The sequence below is a fragment of the Glandiceps talaboti genome, chromosome 2 (assembly GCF_964340395.1).
Source record: "Glandiceps talaboti chromosome 2, keGlaTala1.1, whole genome shotgun sequence".
Taxonomy (NCBI): Eukaryota; Metazoa; Hemichordata; class Enteropneusta; family Spengelidae; genus Glandiceps; species Glandiceps talaboti.
Genome location: NC_135550.1, coordinates 15,596,035 through 15,617,261, shown reverse-complemented (window position 1 = coordinate 15,617,261; position 21,227 = coordinate 15,596,035). Strand labels below are relative to the sequence as shown.

At 34.2% G+C, this 21,227-nt stretch overlaps 2 protein-coding genes across 2 annotated transcripts; one reads left to right on the top strand and one right to left on the bottom strand.

The window, feature by feature from the left end:
- Positions 1 to 22: 22 nt before the first annotated feature.
- Positions 23 to 12,015, top strand: LOC144444682 (uncharacterized). The gene is made up of 10 exons (XM_078134195.1): positions 23 to 309; positions 4,823 to 5,534; positions 5,805 to 5,953; positions 6,713 to 6,995; positions 7,294 to 7,420; positions 8,083 to 8,339; positions 8,809 to 8,961; positions 9,814 to 9,971; positions 10,559 to 10,747; positions 11,648 to 12,015. Exons 1-10 carry the CDS (start codon positions 123 to 125, stop codon positions 12,013 to 12,015), a joined length of 2,583 nt encoding a protein of 860 aa, XP_077990321.1. The 5' UTR covers positions 23 to 122.
- A 1,549-nt stretch (positions 12,016 to 13,564) lies between these two features.
- On the bottom strand, positions 13,565 to 20,862 carry LOC144449918 (N-alpha-acetyltransferase 20-like). Its single transcript, XM_078140471.1, has 6 exons — positions 20,697 to 20,862; positions 19,019 to 19,043; positions 17,612 to 17,702; positions 17,077 to 17,206; positions 16,091 to 16,227; positions 13,565 to 15,458 (listed from the first exon to the last, which is right to left on the bottom strand). The coding sequence occupies exons 1-6, from the start codon at positions 20,747 to 20,749 to the stop codon at positions 15,373 to 15,375; spliced, it is 522 nt and encodes a 173-aa protein (XP_077996597.1). The 5' UTR covers positions 20,750 to 20,862; the 3' UTR covers positions 13,565 to 15,372.
- Between the last annotated feature and the right edge of the window lie 365 nt (positions 20,863 to 21,227).

Sequence of the window (21,227 nt, the reverse complement as noted above, 5' to 3'; positions counted from 1 at the left end):
GACTCAGGTTCTCCGAAAATATCTCGTCAGTCACAATGTACGATTGCTGTACTTGTGTGTGGATTTAGCTAGAACAGTGATATGTATGTATATTAACCATTATAACTTGGGAGAGCTAAAACATGTCTTTGTTCAGTGGTATGAAACTGAATGTTCGATCGACAGACTCGGATCGTAAGAGAAACGTAGAACGAACTTCTCGTTCACAGCCATCATCAGACGGTTCGACGAGCGTTTCCTGTAAGGAGCAGGACGAGTTACAACCCATCAAAACAAAACCCATCACTGATTATGCAGATTGTACTGAAGGTAAGTTACAAGCAGAAACTCGATAACAATTTATAATGAAGTTGTCATTCAATTGTCTCACATGATTAGTATGATGAATATAGTAGGGATTTCAAGTACAATGTACAACATTGTTGGTATCTCCAGGACAGACAAAACTTACAATGCAGTTGACAAAAAACTGGCAGTAGCAGTGATACACACTTTATATTATGTAAATCAGATATCAAACTATTTAGGTACAACCTTCGGACAACCATTGCATTTGGGGTTGAAAATCATTGCCGTGTGTATTACATTGGTGAATGTAGAAAATGGCACAAACAAAAGGTGGACAAAATAAAGTATTAAAAAAAATATTATATCATAGTTATTTCCCCCCCCCCCCCCCAATGCTCTAAATTTTCAAAAATATAGAATAATTTATCTTCTACTACCCTCTACTTACAGCACAGTATCATGTACTATAACCTTAGACCACTTTGGTAATTTGAGTCATCACAAAATTTGGTGAATATTTATGGGTTATGGAAAAGTTTATTTATTATTTGACCTATAGGAAACTCCATAATCTAAAGGTTTATGGTATACAATCACACTTCATACAATGTGTTATTAATCTGCAATAATTTTAATTTTGAGAGAGGATGTTACCATGATAAAAAAAAATGTTGCATGTGAAATAGATATTGATTATTAATAAAGGGCATATGCTGAGTTAATAATTTTTTGATTTTGTTAAATATTTTATTTTTTTTAGTTGGGATGAGGGTAGGTAATCATTACTGTGTATAAAAAGTACTTGTAGTATTATATTTAAAGATAGCCTATGGGTTAGACCAATCTGATTAAAATCTGATGTGTTGAAAGCAGCTAGATGTCTTTATGTACCTCTAGTTCCATTGTGTTGTGACGCTTGTTTGTGGGAAGGTGGCAATTACCCAGAACAAAACAAATGTCACAACACAATGAAATTAGAGGTAAATAAAGACATCTAGCCACTTTCAACACATCAGGTTTTAATCAGAGTGGGGTTCAACCTGAGCTGTAGGATTTCATTGTGTATTCTCTAAAGTGATTTGATGTTATCTAAATATGTTAATTGACTTTTCAGTCCATTGTATTATGTTACATAACATTGAAATAATATTGTTATATTTAATATCAAAATTATACTACTATAGTATAGATTTCATTGTATTACATTATCTTAGCAAGTTTATCGCATAATAGATGCAAATATTCACCAGTGTGACGTCAAACAGGACAGCTCAAAAATCTGAATCACTCCTCTTCTACTGAACTTTTTTTAACTGTTCAGAAAGACTTGTCCTGCCATTCTATGCTGCGATCACATTTTCTTAACTATGCACTTTCAAAACTGGTAAATGCACACATGACATGACATACATCCTTGGATGGTATGAATTTAATATACAGCTGGGTATTTTAATGTGTATATTCTAGTGTCAAAATGTCGATTGACTGATGACGATTTGTCTGTGTAGCAGTCAGTAGCTTACTTCCATCCAACTGGAATCTGAATTAGCGATTGTAAGCTTGACCTCACAACAGGTGATGAAAGAAAGTCACATGATTGTGTAATTTGCATAGCCGTCGGGTGTCATTATTGATACGCGATGAGAGAATATAGTGTGATGAAACGTTACAAAATTCAAAAAATGTTGATTCAAATTGCAGAAAAAATTACATGGACAGTCAAAATTATATGATGAATATATATATATATATATAATCCCATGAAATCAATGTTTAGTTTTATATCATAATGCTCCTAGTACTATGATGATTCCATGGATTACAAGTAAACACCTTGCATCATACTTGGAACATCATGACATAAAACTGATATTAATTTCGTGGGATTATATATAAATATATCAATTCCATAAGTGAGTCCTACTGCCATGTTCAATTACTTTGCCAATGTTAGACTTGCTCTGGACAGTGAATGGGATTAAAAATAAGTACACTTTTAATTTAAAACAAGAAAAGTCTCAAAATTATCCAGTTACAGACAGTGCATTGGACACAAGTTATGATCAAAAGCAGTTGGGATTCTGCAAATAGCATTTAATTTGTCATATTTCTATATATGTATATATATATATATGGTGTGACATTTTGACCTTTGACCATTGACCTCTTATTTAATCCATAGATAGACACATATATACATAAACAAGGATGGGGAAAAGGGGGCTATAATGTAGTTCAGTTTACATATTTTATCCTTTGTGCAACCTGTAACACCTATTAGCAAGTAGTCTTGGTTACCCAGACTGGTGTCCTTGAGAGCTTTCCATTTATGGCTACCGCCTCCAGAGAGTCTGGTAAAATATTTAAATGTATGTGATTTCCACTATCGTTCAGGACACACAAATCATGTGAATAACGCCACAGATTAAGTTAGTAAAATGTATTATTTGAAATTAACATGTACCTGTTGCTCTAGACTGGCACAAGAGTTGGAAACACCAAAAATTACACTTGGCATCGTATTCTTGCAGTCAATTTTCAAATGATTTGTTCCTCCTCACCAATAGTGGCAGTCACACACATTTTGTTTACAATTTCCAAGGTGAATTCCCCAGATTCTCTTGTGGGCAGTAGCCATTACATGAGAACCCTGATGATGAGAGTGACTCTTGGTAACCAAGACTAATTGGCAAGTAAAGCAGTCATGATATGGTAATTTGGTTTAATTTGTCACATTAGAAGCACCCTTCTACCAAGTCTGACCACAGGTAGTCCCAGTTTGGGGAGAATGCTAGTGAAAGTCAACACTAATCATATAAATACAATGGATATACAATCATATTTCCAAATGAGTCAAACTAGGTGGCACTATCATCAGCAAAATACTGAGAATACACTGTGTGATATAAGTTTAAAAAAGCAGCTGCTCAAATTTTCACAAGTGTTACATCTCAATGAGCAGGCATATTTAAGGAATAAAGTGTAAACTGACCTTTTAAACTGTAAATCAAGTATCAATTGTAGAATCAGATGTCCAAAAATGAAACAAAACCATGAAGGAAAAGACTCTGTCACAGGTATAATACAGAGCCTGAATCTATGCACTTACTAAACAACATATTAATCCCATAATTTATTCATGAATCATTATATCATAAACAGATGGTTTTATTTGGTGACATTAATCATCTGTTACTTGTTACTATTGTGATCATTTTTTTTTCATGTAAATTAAAATTTTTAAATATTCAATTACCCTGGATAATGATTTATATAATTTAATGAAACCCTTGAATGAAATACATTTCATTATAAATGTTATGCTAAGGGAGGGCTGTTTTTGTGAGTTTTTTTTTTATAAAATTAGTTTTATGATTATAATTATATCTGTGTAGAAAATTACAGTTATATATACATGGTCAAGTTTACAACAGCAACATTCATGCTGGTTCCCACTTTACTATTACATTACCTGGTATGATCATTCTAGCAAAAACAAAAAATTGCAAAAAAATCAATTTTCTTTGGTTGTTATAATGTGCTTTCCTTCACAATTTTTTTAATTAATTTGTATAATATGTCATTTGTGAAGCCCATAGGGTTTATTTGATTGGGTCTACATATTAATTTTCTTACATATTTCAATCATATTGAACATGATGTAAAGACTGTCAGTCATATTGAAAATGATATAAAGACTCCCCTGCTGTGCCTACAAATTATTCAATTAAAATGTGCATGGAACTTTGATATCATTTTATTAAGCTAGTTTGGTGGAAGGTGTTTGTGCAATCTAATTAAAATTTGATGTAGGAGTAGGGTAGATTTCATTTATAATATATACCTTTATTTCTTTTGTATATTGTCGTTTGCTTTTTACTGTTGTCGTTCAGAATTTAATGCTGAAGGCTGATTCCAAATATCAGATTTTAATCAGATTGAGTGTGGGGTTACAGTTTTACACCTTCTAGTATCATTGGCCAACACTACTTTGATATTTTAACAACACATTTATATTTTCTTTCACAAAATGAGCCAGGTATATAGAGTGTTCTAATAGTATTGTTTTTACTGTACAGTACCATTTTAATTTAGTAAGAACAAGCTTTTAAGAAACTTCGAGAGAAGCCATGGGAATGGGTTCCATCTGTACTTACACTTCTAGCCATATCTCTGACCATGCATGTATTATACGTCCATGCTCTGACATATATTATAATAGTGTCAATAGCATTCAAACTTGACACAAGAACAGAATGGCAGCCATGAAATATCAGGCATTTGTATTGACTGGTAGCTCAAGAAATTGAATTGAACTTGATTGATCATGCATGTATATCCCAAAATTTTCAAATGTGGCCTTTCTGCTGTTGTCATTAGTATATTACCCTTCAGTGTCAAACGTCAAAATCAAGCCTTTCCTTATAAGTACATATCACAGTAATACAAGTGATACAAAAAATTGTCAATAATGGGTGCAATGTGTGTAATATAGGCATCATTGATTTTCTCTTTCCCTTTCTCTACTATGAAGAGTGTTCAGCTGAAATCAAGAGGAATGTTGAAGAAGTGGAAACACTGCAATCTTCTGATGTAACAAGAAGATCCCAAACAGATAAACACACAGAAACTCCAAGTGTTGGGGACACATCAGATAGAGAGGGTTTGAGCACCATGGAGTCAGACTTCATTGAGAGTCTCGATCAGCTCGGAAAACAACTGCAACATGTCCATACCAAATACAGTTCAGATCTTGTTGGCTTGGATTTAGGTTTTCAACCGGCACAAGAACAGGAAAAAGTCTCCTGTAATGATAGTGATTATGATGATGATGATGATGGTGGTGCTGGTACTACTCAGGAAGCACTAATGTTACAAGAAACTGACACAACTACACAAAGTGATGAGATGATAACAGTTGTTCAATCAGAAAGTTCAAACTGTGATGATGATGATGATGATGATGATGATGATGATGATGATGATGAAGCAGCAGACAGTACTTTGAAAACAATCACCAGTGGCTTTAGTTTTATACAGCAACAATCATTGTGTAAAGTTAGTGACGACAATCTCAATAATGATGATCTTGACTGTGACATTGAGGTCATTGAGGATGATGAATCAGTGACGGATTTAACTACCTCAGCAGAAATTAACAAACCATGTTATGTACTGCAGTTAACAAATAAGGAAGAGGAAGAACTTTTGTTGCAAACAGCAGAAGCCAACATTCAAAGTATTAGGTAACACTATATTTTATTAAAAACCAGAGAAACGTTGTTAACACATCAAATTTTATGCATTATGCACTTCCCATTGTGTTCAGTGACATGTACTTCAAAAGTGTTTTGAATTAGTTTTGTGAGTAATAATTGTAAATTTTTGCAGATCATGAAATGATGTGAATAGTAGTCACTTCCTAAAATCTGGCCAAATTGATGGGATTATTACGGTAGTCACAACACATCATAACAATAATAATTTACTTGACTGTTCCGTTCATTATATCACAGGGAAGAAATTGCCAACATGGAAGCTCAACAAGAGAACAGTATTCAAAATCATCAAAAGCAAAATTTAAAGAAAATTCAAACATTCCAGAAACTGAAAGCTCTTCAAAATGAACAATCACAGGCTTTAGTTGATGAAGATTTTGAAAAAGGTAAGATTAAACAAAATTGATGTTTTAGTGGGTTTGTGCCATTGAGAGAAGGAATACTCAAAAGATTTTCAAAATGAACAGTCACATGTCTTTATCGATGAAGATTTTGGAAAAAGGTAAAATAAACAAAAGGGATATTAAAATATTTTTACACCGTTGAGGGCAGGAACATTAAAGGTTAAACAAGGGGCTGGGCCACACATTATACAGAGGTAAAACTCTATGAATACTTAGTGACATAAGCCTACATACTTCTTAAAGCAATCCCTGTTTTATAAGGATATTTTTGACAGTTGGAGTGCTGACACGGTTCATGGAAAACAAAAATGAATGCTATATTATCTCTTATTTTTGCCACTGTTTAGACCAATGCTCAAAAATTCAATGTTAAGAATACATTTTCCTGACACGTGAGGTCATAATAAACATGTGTTAGGGGTGTTTTCTCAACAATTTTACAGACAATGTAAACAATTTTAATTTAAAGCTATCTTTAAGACCCACTTAGAAAAAGGATTAAAATTTAGGTGTGAAAAACAGTTGTCTGGCAGAGCTCTAGAAAAAGTTGATCCAGAACAAAAGAATAACTCTATGTGATCCTCATGCTCCATTGATAAGATAACAATAATGCGAGAACCTGGGATTGAAACTGGCATATACTTGTATGTACCACAGTTCCTTTCATGGTGATTTTGTAGGTATGAGATGAAAGAGAGTTTTGAAAAGTTTTAAACTTTGTCTTTTGCAACATCATTGCAGCGGAAGACGTTGATAAGAAGATGCAACTGATTGAAGATGAACTTAATACCTCATCATTTGTGTCAGTACTGTCCTTAGAAGATGTAAGAAACTATCTTGAGAAGTTAACATCACTGTATGAGAAAGAACTCACCCATAGAAGGGGCATACATGACAAAATAACTGCTCAAAAAAAGGAAAGGGAAGTTATTCTGGAACAAGACAGGAAGAGATTTGTTGATTCCTTTGAGAAGGAGAAACAGGAGATAGAGAAAGAAACTAATCAACTTGAGAAAGCTGTCAGGTAAGTTGTAGTTTTTAAAAGATTAAAATTTAGATCATCATAGAAATGTATCAAGAGTGATGAAGATGCACTTTGCATGCCCTTTCAAAATCTTTGGACAGCAGTTAATATTTGTAATATTGAATTTGTTGTTTAGTTTTTGAAATTTTCTAAGCTGCTTTATCAGTTAATTGTTCAGTTTGAAAGTTGTATTGTACAAAATGTAAACATATCAGATAAAGTTCAAGGTATGTATGACATGAGGTTGTTATTATATTGACATTGTTTGCCTTTTTTCTCCCCATCTTTTTTTGTAAAGTCATTTATCAATAGATAGAGAACATTTGGAAAAGAGTCAAAATAACCTGGAAGCCAAGATCTCTGACAAAATCTCAACTTTTGTGGAAAAGAAACAAGTACTCTTACAAGAAATGACAGATGTACAGGTAAGTAACTCATATCAAGGCCCAACTCACATGGTGTAAATTGTTGTTACAGTCTTGTAGCTTACTTTCAGAATTTTATACTTTTTCTACAGAAGGCCAAGAAAACAAATTGTTTTGTTTCTCGTCCTAGCGAAACTGTGAAAGTGATGCGGTGACACGATATTTTTTGTTGGCATTCTTGTTTTTTATTATGTGCCATCATACTGATCAATAGGATTACATACAGAAAGCCAAGAAAAGTATATGTATAGATGTATGTCTTATCACTCAAAGACAAATGACTAAATACTGAATATTCATGGTTTTTTCTCTGAAGGTACGTAATAAAAATTTAGGAGTCATGAATATTATTCATTTTTCACCTATTGCATATCTGTTGACTCCCATTAGGCAATATGACACGCAGCCAAAAATCACTAAATTAGGCAGAAGTTCTTATTAGTGATTCCCTGATTCATGTGTAATGTAGGTGATGTAAAATCATAAAATGACTCTCCAGAACCCAAAGTTTATGAAAATGCCTTTATTTCCTGAAGGGGAGAGCCTTTCTGCTTGGAAATAAGCATCTATTTCATATTTAAAATCTTACAATAATCTCTAAATTAATTCACCAGTAGTATTATTATATTACTCACATATTTTTTCATCTTTAACTTATTCAGACTGAAATTGCTAACCTTGAACGTAAGCTGATTGCCATGAGAGAGAAGGAGAAGGAGATCGCTTCATGTATTGAACTGGAGGATAGCAAGATTGATGGGGTCAAAGGTGAATTCAGGGAGGAGAGAGAGAAACTGGAAGAGGAGAGGAATAATATTGAACAGCAGCAGATTGAGATTAATAATGAAGTTGAAAAAGTTCATGTCACAGAGAAAGAACTTATGGAAAAGAAAAGAGAATTTGAAATAAATGAAACTAGGTAAGTTTCAGCATTATGTGTATGACAGTCTAGTGACAGCTTTCTCCCCATACACTTTTGAACCATTCAAAATCACTGGTGGTAAATAATGTTTTCTCCCAGAAATGACAATCAACATGTACTAGTCAGTCGATTGGAGCAGGCATGATTAAGCTTGTAACATACAATGTACTTTCACAAGACCCAAGATTAGCCATGTTTCTGAACATTCAAATTTCTTTATCAGTGTTATTTCCAGAGTGTATGATTGTGGATATTATTGGGGAAAACTGGAATGTATTAATGTCAGTTCCTTAAGTTATGAAATACTCCCAGCATTGGGAGGTGGGTGGTGGTGTTTTTTCAAAATGTGTATGTGACACAATGGTATCTCTGATGCAAATAGATTCTAGATTTTAGATAATATTGACTTTAGTTGTGTTTTTATGCAATATATTTACTATCATTTATCTAATTTTTTTTTTTACAGATGTTCGCATAGTTTTGAAGAAACAGAAAGAAAGCTTGCGCATGAAAGCCAGGCAATGGCAGAACTGATCGATATTCAGGAAAAATTAGCAAAAGTACTTATAGAAGATGACTGGCCCAGTCTACATAGAGATAAGAATGAAAGTTTACAGAGGTATATGATGCAAATTTTAATAATGATAAATAAAATAATGTTGGTGTCTTATATAGCACTTTCCCACACTGTGCTCAAATCACTTTACAATTAGTACGCCTGGTATGGACGTACTTCCTCAACTCCCTGGGGAGCATACAATCCATTGCAGCATCTCTAAGCACAGAGGATTAAAGCATTCACATTGCAATCGCTATCCCACCAGGTCCTCAATTATACAGCTGGGTTGACTGAGGTAATGATAAGGTATATGATGGAGGCTATTTTGAAAGTATAACAAGTTGGTCAACAAATAGATATACTAACTTCCTATGACAACTGAAATAATGTTTTTGAATACTTTATAATAGTTTTCCAAAGTTTAGTGAGGAAAGTCAAACTTCAGACATGTAGCTATGTATGTGCAATGTGAAACGACGATCTAGAAGAATAGTACACAATGTACCCTTGATAATACAATTTTATGATGTAGTAAGGCAAACTCCAAACTTTAGTAGTAGATTGCACACTAGCCACATGGTACAATTGTCTTGTCATGTCAAAGAAGTGTTTTCTTAACAAGGATTCAAGATAACCCCCTATTTTAGAACAAAAATATTGAGAATACGGTATAGTGAATCCCATCTTAGACACTTTCTGTGAAAGCTGAAATATACACCATTTATGATCAAAAGGCTGAAAAATTATACCCTAAAGGACAGCAGGTTTGCCAACTGTCAAACATGGAAAGTACCCAACTCATCCCCACCCCTCTCCAATCTTAATCTAGAGAAAACAACAATACAAATTTGTAAATGATCATAATATTCATAAATTATAAATTTGCTATTATTTTTACGTTTGAATTGTCAGCATGAAGGAGAAAGTTGATGTCAAAAAGGTCAAGATGAAGGATAAGATGGCAACTGTTCTTAAACTACAGACTTCAGTTACAACTATGAGAGTCAAAATCAATGACATAGAGGAACAGATTCAAAACTTGAATGAAGCCAAGAAACTAGCTGTTGCAGGTAACTTCATCTCTTGTAACCCATAAAAAAAAATCATTGCTTTCTAAGTGTATAGATTAATACTTTGATGTATGTCAGGGTATTTGGTGTTAACGCTGAGGTAAATACCATGAAATTAATATTCTGTGTCCACTTTTAAGGAAACTCATTTTAATGGTTTTCTTTTGGAAATGTGAGATTGTGTGTTTATAAAGTAGACCATAGAATACAGTCTACCCTGCACATGATGTATGCTTGTTGACCTTTGTCAACATTTCAGTATAGATTATAAGATCAATTTAATTTATTAATTTGATGCTGAAATGGCATATTCTAGTAACACCCAACCAATATACACATGTGCATATTTACAGCTGGAGCTTTTACCCCATGAGACAACTTAGACATTTAGTGTGCCTAGGCTGTGCCAGGCTAGTCCATGCATGAATACTAGCCTAGAGTAGCACCAATTGGTGAATAGGAACAATTGCAATTTTAATCACCTTTAAAAAAAATCTCGCCTAAAATTAAAATGAACACAGTTTGTCAAAAGTTGTATTGAGTACTAAATTAATTGAGTATACTACACTTTTAATGTATTTAAACAGGTCGTAATTTTGTGGAAGCCAAGCGCCTTGCCAATGAAGTCAAAGAGTGTACATCTGAAGGTCAAGGTTGTCAGAAACTACTAGAATCTATGATTGAAGAGTTGACAGACAACAACAAAACATTAGAAAAACTACAGGAAGATTATAAAAGTGACGAAGCAGAGTTAGAGAAACAAGAATTGGAGTTTGGTAAGTGTACAGTAGATGCTAGAAGAATATGGTATAGATATGGTGCTTGTTTTAGTAGTGTTATATATAAACAGAACATATATAATATGTGAGGGCTAGTGTAGCATATTCAGGGTATTTCCATATATGCTTCCCTGTTCTGTGGCTGTACTTTCATGAATGAATTCAGTCGTAAGTGTGACAGGAAACATTGCAAACAAACATGAGTGTAAATAGCCCAGGTACGCCTCACTGACTGACACTCGGACATCTGTATGTGTAATTAGAAGTGGCATAAGCTGAGTCATAAATATTTTACAAGTGAAAATACTAGGATAAATCCCCAATTTAACTATTTTAGTATAATGATGAATGGTTTCTATGATATAACAGTTGTCTTCTGGCAGTGTTGTAACAGTTGATAACATTGTAGGGGTTTCCTTGACATAAAGATATTATGTCATCAAATTGTTTATAAGTTATATCTTAATACAAGGTTTGAGTTCAATTAATTGCGAGTGGTGTATGCTTCCGTTAATGGGATACTGCAAATACTGTGATGCCTGTAAATATGCAGTAAATTTTACACCCCACAATGTATAAACTCAGCTTGTGCCCCTTTAAATGTCTGACTTACCAGTACCTAATTTGAATTACTTGCCACCTTAAGCAAAACAGTTGTTGTACAAGAATGAATGTTCACGGACTGTGGTTTCATACTTAGTAATGAAAATTTCTATTCACAGATTCAAAATATTTCTTAGAGCAAATCCTATTACACCCCTGACGATGCTGATGAGATGTCAGCGAAACTTTGGGATTAGCTTCCAAGAAATTTGTGACTCTCTGTGAATCAGTATTTTCATTACTAAAACAGTTGAATGTAAACATCATAATATATTCTTCCCACTCTCCATATAGATTTGCAAGTTAAAGAAAATGTCGTGAAGGTGGCAGAAAATGTAAAAACTAAACTACAGAACCAGGACTTGATTACACCACACAGATGCATTCTAGAGGCTCAGATGAATGCCTGTTATTTTGTTATCAAAGATATATGTTTAAAGCATGAATATGAAGAACCTAGTGATGTCACAGACTATTTTCAAAATCTTGAGAAAATTCACAGTTGTGATAATGATGATGAAGGTGATGATGACATTGATGTGAAAACTAGAGATAATGAAGATGAGCTTAGCATGGAGACAGCTAACGAAATATTGAGACTTGAGGAATTACTGCAAGAAGCAGTTGAGAAAGAAGACTATGACGCTGCAGATATCCTTTGAATAAGAGAGTGAATATGAAAGTGTATAGGAGATGGGGGGCCTATTGATAACTTTGACCTAATACATCACAACAGAACATCCAAAATATGTTCATTACAGTAATAAATAGTGTAAAATTTAGATATTTTATGTAACTTACTTGTACCTGTTTATCTACACCAGCTGTGCACCATCCTATTCCAAATTTAAGTGTGGGAATGTGATGAATACAATAACTGCAATGATTCAAAGTAATTCTTCAGGAGTAGCCTTGGTTTGCAACCTGTACGACAAAACTAAACAAGAGCCCATTTTAGACCTTTTGAAACCAATAATCTACACTCAATTATTGTAGACCATTTATTTTTGGGTAGGATCAAAATCTGTCTGGAACAAGTTCATAAACTCTGATTTTTTTTTCATTTCTTTTAACAATTTAAATTGAAAATGAGTTTAAGCTTTCTGGAGCAAAGTAAGAAACAAGGTTAAAAATTCTTCCTTGACATACATCCACAGGAACTCAACACACAAATAGAAAATCTGAAGCAAGCTGCAGAAGTAACATAAGAAGTTAACATCAATTCCAAGCATGTTGAATTCTTGAAATATTGTAATACACTTTGTGTGCAATAATGTCATGTACTTTTCGAAGATGTTTTCAACAACAGTACTTTGCTGGACTGTTTAAATCAAAATATGGTACTCAAGATAGTTTCATTAAATGTGTTCATACTGAGTTTTTTACTAAAAAGTGACTGCGTGAAGTCGTTTTGCATTGTTGTCTGCAGAAAGAGTTGCTGATTTTTGTAACAGATATATTTGTATTGTGGGACATGTTTTCTTTATTTGATGTTTTGAAAAGGGATATTCACCAGCACCCTCAATGTCCAATTCATAAAGTCTTTGTTTTCTTCAAGAGGTTATGCATCTCATCCAAGAACCGAACCACCCTTCATGTATGCAAATTCAGGACATTGTAAACGTACTTTACTCAACTCGGTTTGTTCATAGGGGATATGCTACATACAGAGCCCTCCACCATCAATTCATGAATTCTTTGTTTTTATGTCAGACATCATGTATTCCACAAAAGAACCACTCTTCATGATGCAAACTCTAGAATTTGTACAATTTCTTCAAAAATATAATATCTTCCTGAACCTAATATGTTGAGGGGATATGTTACAGAGCCCTCACCAATCAATTCACTTGATTTTTTATGTTTTCACTGAGATTTCACACATTTTCCCACTCCCAAGAAAAGAACCCCACATTACAAAAATGCAAAGGCTAGAATTTATCATTCTCACAAACCAGAGGTATTATTTCTTCCACTACACTTCGAAATAAAAAGTAAGGATCGGCTCGTTAAGAATGGTATCGTAAAATGGTCGTGGTTTGTGACGATGGAATTTGTATGACTTCTAAAACATACTCTCTTCCAGATCCCAATGCATGAGACAATGATGTGCAATGTTAGTTGTAAATCTTGACGGTTGGAGATTAATTTTCAATCTTGACAATTTGGTTCCTAAAAACAAAACACTTGCGCAGAATAATCAGATGGACAGGAATATTTATTATTCTATAAACAACAGTAAATACAGAAAACAAAAAAAAGTTATTTTGGAAAACTAGGAATGAGATGTTTCTAAACCTTACCTACATAATAAAAGTAATACATTCTAACCATGGAAGATAACAAATGTAATGAAAATGCAACATATAAATAAAAAAAAAGTGTGTGTGTTATACAACAATGACAAATTATGGCAAATAAGCAGCAGTGTGAAAATTTGCCTCCTGGTGAACCAAAGTATCAAATCTCACAATTACAAAGTACAAGTATTGATTTTCTAATAATTTTTTTTTAACATTAGGCCACTACTCCACCATTTTGAAGGTATCATTATTTGTGTTATTATTTATTTCACAAAGAATGTTTTGATCAAACACCTCACCTCCCTGAAATGAACTCGCCCTCCCTAAATTGTTTGAAACATACATATTCCCCCCCCCCCTCCCCCCCATTGAGGGTAAGTAGAACCACTTCTTACTATACCAATGTTGTATGCTTTATGTTTGTATGGAGACTTATAAAAATTGTCACATTTTCTTTCATAAAAAGATATTTAAAATTGAAGTACTTGATAATACTTTGTATAGCCAAGTGTTTTTGTACAGCCACATTTATAGCCATGAACATTAATATAGTCAAAAAAAATTGTTTAATGAGCACCCACAATGCAATATTTTTTTTATAAATGTTATACTATGGAATGTTTATTTTGCTTGCAAGTTCTGTATTCTTTTTAAAACATTGTTCCTAAGGTTATATTGTAGAGAAAACCTTATCATGATCAATACTCTATTAGTTTCATTTGGTACAATGAGTTAACCAAAACATCACAAAACCCCTCTTGTGGTAGACTACCAGACATCTAATGATTACTAGTATTTACCTGAACTTTCATTTTGGCTCAAGTTTTGAAGGCAAACTGTGCCTTGGGGACAAATTTCACCAAAATTCGAAATTCTTAAAATTTCTCCAAACACTGCTGTATGAAAGGTTGTGTCTGGTCCTTTTGAAACAATAAAATAAATCCGGGGGTGGGGGTGCAGTGTCTTATTTTCAAGGAAATCATCAATCTTGTACTTTCCCATTCAGTTAACACAGTATTTGACAGCCATATTAGATTTGGCGGCCATATTGGATTCTAAAATGGCTTAATTTTGATATCATTTTGACCTCTATTTCAAACAACTGTACGTGACACCTGATTTATTTGCTTGATTTTAACTGAGAATGGGTTGGAGTTTTCTTGAACAGAGTAGCAGCAAAAATTTAAGCAGTTTATTTCCAAGGCGCATTTCATGACATTAAGACATCACAGTTCCTCCAGAAAATAATGATCACATGAAATTTACAAAATACATTGTTAGCTCACATGTTCCACTTGTAGTGTAGATCTACCAGTGGATCTCACAAGTGAATCATGTACCCTGGATAAAACCCTGTTCAAATATTTTCTAAAAATTGTAATATTGAAGAAAAGTGGCACAGTAAAAGTTGTATTTTTTCCATGCTCTTTTTCCTCCGACCTCGTGAAACAGAATTTTGTAAGTTGGAAATAAACATGTTTACCTAATCCACATTAAAATCAGGTGTGACAAGCAATACAGCTGCCCTTCATTTATTTTGAGATCGGGTAAGAAAGAGCAGGAAATCTATATAGCCAGGTCCAACAAAATTAATTTCCTTTCTAAATTTCAATTTTTGCATGTTCATAAAGTTTAGTTTGTAAACTGACAGAGATGAATGGAGTGTACATGTAATTGTGTATAGAAACTTTGCTACTCTGGTTCACCGTACTAATGTCATTCAATGTCTTCTGGACGGACCGGATCCTTTAGTGGTTCTATAGATTTCTTCAAAACATCTCGGGACATTGCTTTCCTCATATCTGAAAAAAGCATAAATGACAAAGTTGAATCAAAATTTGAATCAAACTTTTTGATAAAGATTGCCAAGGTTCAAAACTAGTTAAAAGAAAAGATTCAAGCCATTTTTGTGCTAATTTACTAAGATATTGACACCGAAAGATTTGATGTGCTGTATGGCGCCCTCTTGAGGCATTTGCTGACTGGCTGCCCAGTTAAATCATCTTACAATTCAAACCATTTCACCTAAAAGTAGTGAATCTGAGTATCACCTGACTAAACAAAATAGAATTCATTGTCTGGTTCAACAAAATAATACCATTACCTTGGCAAATTGTTACCAAAATGACACCAAAATGATGATATTTCACACATGAAAATGCAACAACGTTAATATCATTTTAGTCAAGCCAGCTGATAAAATTTATGTTTTGTTGAGTCAGCTGATGAAATGTAGCAAAGTTGGTAAGATTTTTGTTGTGCCAGGCGAGTGTTTCAGTTGGCATGGTACAATGTACTTAACATGTCAGCGAACAGCTACTACACAAGGTGCTTAATTTTGAACAAGACATGAAACAGTAGTCTATTCTATGTGACGATTTAGATTATCCAAAAAAATCAGGGTTAAAAATGTGAGATTTTTTTCCCAACTCACCAAATGCATCTTCATCGGGATCCCCAGAATAGTATTCCAAAACTCTTCTATATACACTGTATCCTAGTCTATGGTACATATCAATGGCTACCTTGTTTGACACACGTACAAAGAGATCTACAAAATAGGTTTTCTTTCTGTGGAGAGACAGACACTTCATTATTATAAACATGTATGTAAACTGTAAACAAGTGATCTTGACCAGAATGTGGGTCTTTTGGTCTAAGGTTTGTATAGCAGAATTGCCTCGTACTCGGGGTAATACATTTGTACATGTACATGAGCCATCACACCACTTTTTATTTGAAAACTTACTATAAATACAAGTCAGCCTACCCTTGGTTGAATGGTACATGTATGGTCTAGTTCTGCCCAACAAATTTGTTGTAAAGAACGCAATGTTGAAACAGGCCACTTTCATGACCTCTTTGTGACGCCTAGCTTTGTAGAGATAAATTCTTGCTCTATGATGTAAACTGAAATGGTGGACTGCTAGGCAGACCACTGATGTTGTCTTCACAGAAACCTCATATCATAATCTCCACATAAACATGTGTAACATCAATTGTCAGAAAATGAGAATAGACATTTAGGGTATTTGCCAGCCAAAACATGTTCAAAGGGCACTATTGATCATTAAGGATTTGGTCCTATATACAGTTAATATTTTCTACCCAGAGAAATCTAAATCTCAAGTGATTGTGAAATACAGTGCTTACCAAAATCCTGACAGGTCAGTTTATGCAACCCCCCTCTGGCAGTTGACATACATGTATTATCAATAGTAAATTGTCAGGAGTAAGTTATTGCTCATGAATAATCATTATCAGTTCAGCTGTTGCATAGCTGATCAGTTGGGAATTGGGCAAGCCCTGTGTTTGTCAAAATAGCAAGATTTCTGTCACATGAGATGTCAATTTTTCTGTAATTAAACCAGCAAGTGCAAACCTAGTATGATTATGTCTAATCTTAGCCTTTTTACTTACAATTCTGATACTTCTTCAAGGATATCCATAAGTCTAGCTGCCAGTCCTAGTCGTCTATATTCTGGCCCTACAGTCAAAGCTGTGACATGACCATGCCAGTTGTCACCAGAACCTTCAGCCTTGCCCATTACTGTCAAATAAACAGTTTGATTATTGACACTTCTCCATACAATATATTCACAACAGGACTCAGAGAAGGTACAAAATGGACATGTAACCACAGACAAGTAAGTTGGAGACCAGAAAGGGAGAATATTAGATTTTTGCATAAAATGAAGTACTTTGGATTACGATTTTTAACACAACTGAACATTGCTTTCATAATAGTCATTGCAAAGAGTCTGTCTGTCTGTATATTTTTAAACAACTTAAACGTGAAAGGACCAGAACAATTGCAATGTGTGTGTTACTTAGTCTGGAAAGAAATTTCATTATGGGGGGGGGGGGGGGGGGGGGGGGGGGGTGTATATTTTAAATATAAATAAATAAGATTGTGACATTGGTGGCAGCACCAAGATCATGATGTGGTACTTACTGTAGCCCATAATATCACCATTGGGAGCCTCTGCAACTTGAAAGTATTCTGGCCAAAGAGCCAAGTATTGCATGTAAAAAGGTAGGCCATACTGGTATCTGTGCTAAGGACAACTAACATGTACAAGACAAGACCTACTTTTACTGAGTTCACATTACTAATAATACACACACATAGTAATACACACATAGTTACAGTGACAAGGTACTATGTCAATTTTCCTACATTTCTCCCTTTTTTCTACCAAGATTCTCAAACCATACGGTAAAAACACACCCCCACCTAAATTACTGCAGTTTTAATAGACTATTGCCTTAGTTTAAACATTGTGTCAGGTGAATGTACACACAATGGAAATATACATTGTACCTTGTACATCTAGAGGAAGTATAGCTACAAATTACAACTAATCATGAAATATGAGGTGAAGCCATCAAGAGGTCTTTGCTGATTGGTCAGTCGGTAACCCCAATCACCAGCAACCACCTGAGAGCTTCACCTCATGATACTACATACACACACACAAAGATAGATACATACATACATACATACATACATACATACATACATGTACATACATACATACATACATACATACATACATACATACATACATACATACATACATACATACATACATACATACAGACAGACAGACAGACAGACAGACAGATAGGCAGACACAGTCAGTCAGTCAGTCATAGGCAGACACAGTCAGTCAATCAGTCAGTCAGTCAGTCAGGCAGAAATAATGTATGGCCATATGATAACATTACATTTCATTACTCCCTCTTTTGAGAAGATTATAGAGATAGTGACTGTACAGAAAGTGTCAGATTTCAATGACTGCAGTAGTTACATTATGTACATGTAGCCATGAAACCAAATTACAAGTAGGAAAGTTTGGTGGTCTTAGGTTTACACAGGCAAACACACAATGAAGGTAGCTTTTGATCTCTCCGAGTTGTTTCTCCTGTACTACCTCCATGCACACACACTCTGACTCAAGTGTAGAAAAGAGGGATTAAAATTTGATGTGAAAAACAGTTGTCAGGCGGAGCTTTAGATACAACACAAGAGTAATCCCATGTAATCTTCATGGCTCCATTGATAATATAACACTAATGCATGGGCCTGGGATTGAAACCCTGGCCTTTAACTAAAAGACATGCTGTTACTTTCGAATATATTTGAATGGCTTCTGAAAAATTATAACACCTTGCTCCTGCTAGAACAAAAAATGAATATCATAATTGAATAATCGAATTACAATTGAATTGCTTTGTTATGTGTATACTAACCACCAGGTTCAGGGAATTTCATGTAAATGAGATCTATAGATCAAGCAATAATGAATAGATGGTATATATGGTATATGATGTATACCAGTATACAATCAAAGGATACAGTTTCTGTTAATGGATCAAGATTCCTAGAAGAAGGAAAAAAGAACAGACAAACGTAAGAAAATATGTTACTATAGTAAAATTTTATAGACTAGTAAATCTTCAAAACATTGTCGTCATTCTGCAATGCCATCGATCCTTGTCAGTCAAATCACTTGTCTGTGGTACACACATGATCAAGGCACTGTTTAAACTAAAGCAAGACCTGTTTTTAGAAACAACTATCCCCATCAAATTACATCTTAAATTATTTCATGCAGTGGTGAAGCCCATTCTGCTATACTGTAGTGAGGTTTGGTCACATGAAAACATAAACCAGTCTCAAAACCTAATGAAACTCTCAAATCCCATGGAAAAACTACACATAAAATTCTGCAAATTCATACTAAATGTAAACTGTAAAGCTTCCAATACAGCTTGCCTTATGGAACTAGGTCGCTATCCCCTACTAGTATCTGGCCTGACAAAAAATGTTCAAATATTGGCTAAAGATCTCACAGAAAGCATAAACTACCCTAACTAAGGAAGCTTAGTAACTGTCCGAGTAAACTGTCCAGAGGAATACAATCCTGGGCCACAGGAATGAAGTAAACATTAAAACTTTTAAGTATGGATAAGGTCTGGACAGTTGAACCAAACCACTCCAACAGTGAAAACCTAATTGCTAGATTTAAAGAAAAGTTAAAGTTGCTTCTCCACAAAAATATAATGGATACAATGAAGGACAACAAGGACAAACAACATAAAAATAAACTACGTACATTATATACACAAATTAAAACGGATATGAACTTTGAAAACTATTTAGAAATAGAAGACATTAAAAACCCACAATACAGATCAGCAATGACAAAACTTAGAATTAGTGCACATATTTTACATAGAAACTGGAAGATACATAAACGCCACCTTATCAAGCAGGACATGCCCTGTATGTAAACAAGGTGAAATATAAGACGAGGAGCATTTTTTATTACGCTGTACAGGATATCAAAATGAAAGGAAAGAACGCTGTAACAAATTAAATATATATTCTGGTACAAGCACGGATAATGAGAATCTCATAAAGATTCTTATAGTAAAAGACAAAAATACATTAGTTGAAATAAGCAAATTTATTCAACATGGATTCAAAATTCGAGAATATCATTTGAACCAAATATACCAGCTGCGTTGTGATATACATTCGACAAATACATTTACTACTTTTTAGGCCCTCTGCTTACATCTGGCCTCAGAGGCTCATCACTATCTGTATAACCAATATGCTGTGTTGATTTTCACATTGTGAAATTACTCTTTTTTGTGTGTGGTCAATACAAGTATTTTTCTTTTTACTTTATTGTATTGTATTTGTACTGATATCTGGAAATATAGACGATGTTACAATAAAGTTTATTATTAAACTATTATTTACACATGTAGTATGTACACTAGTCGCAGGCATTCGAAATTTCTAACTACGGAAATCTCCAACAGTAAACCGTCCGCTGCCTTTGTGCTAGCTACTGTAATAACATACCTGCAACAACAACATACCTCTGTAGGTCAGTGCAGCCCTGGCAGTAACGCCTGCGCCTGTAAAATGTTACCACCATGATACTTGATAGACATGCATTTGCCTTTGCATTCAACGCGACCACATTCTTGATGATTTAACATGCATAACGGATACTTACACACTGTTGAATCGGAACATATCATCACACGTGAAGGGCCGAAGTGTCGTCATGATTAATAATTTGTTAAAACTACTCTCCTATTGTAAAAAAACACTGGCACAAGTACCACTACACAACCAAGAAATCCGGGTGAAGGAGAATGTCATGCCTTAAATGTCCGCCATTTTGATTGTAACTACTAGGTCACCAAAGATTCAAAAATGACACCCTAGCTTAGTCTTATTTCATCGATGTTTTTCATTCATTCATTCATTCATTCATTCATTCATTCATTCACAGAAGTGGGTGATACTTCCATGTTCAAACGAATTTATCAAATAATGCAAATTGATATCAGTAAGAAAATTTGCTTCCGTGGTTTACATTGGTTTAGACGGATTTCCACCTATTTGCCCACGAATCCAAGTGTCGATTAGTTTTATTTCTTGAAAACTATATGTTCTAGTCTTGTCGCCACGCATATGTCACTGCCATTCATTCATTGTTTTACTTTTCTTCTAGCTATTTGTACTGAGAAATAAACTTCAT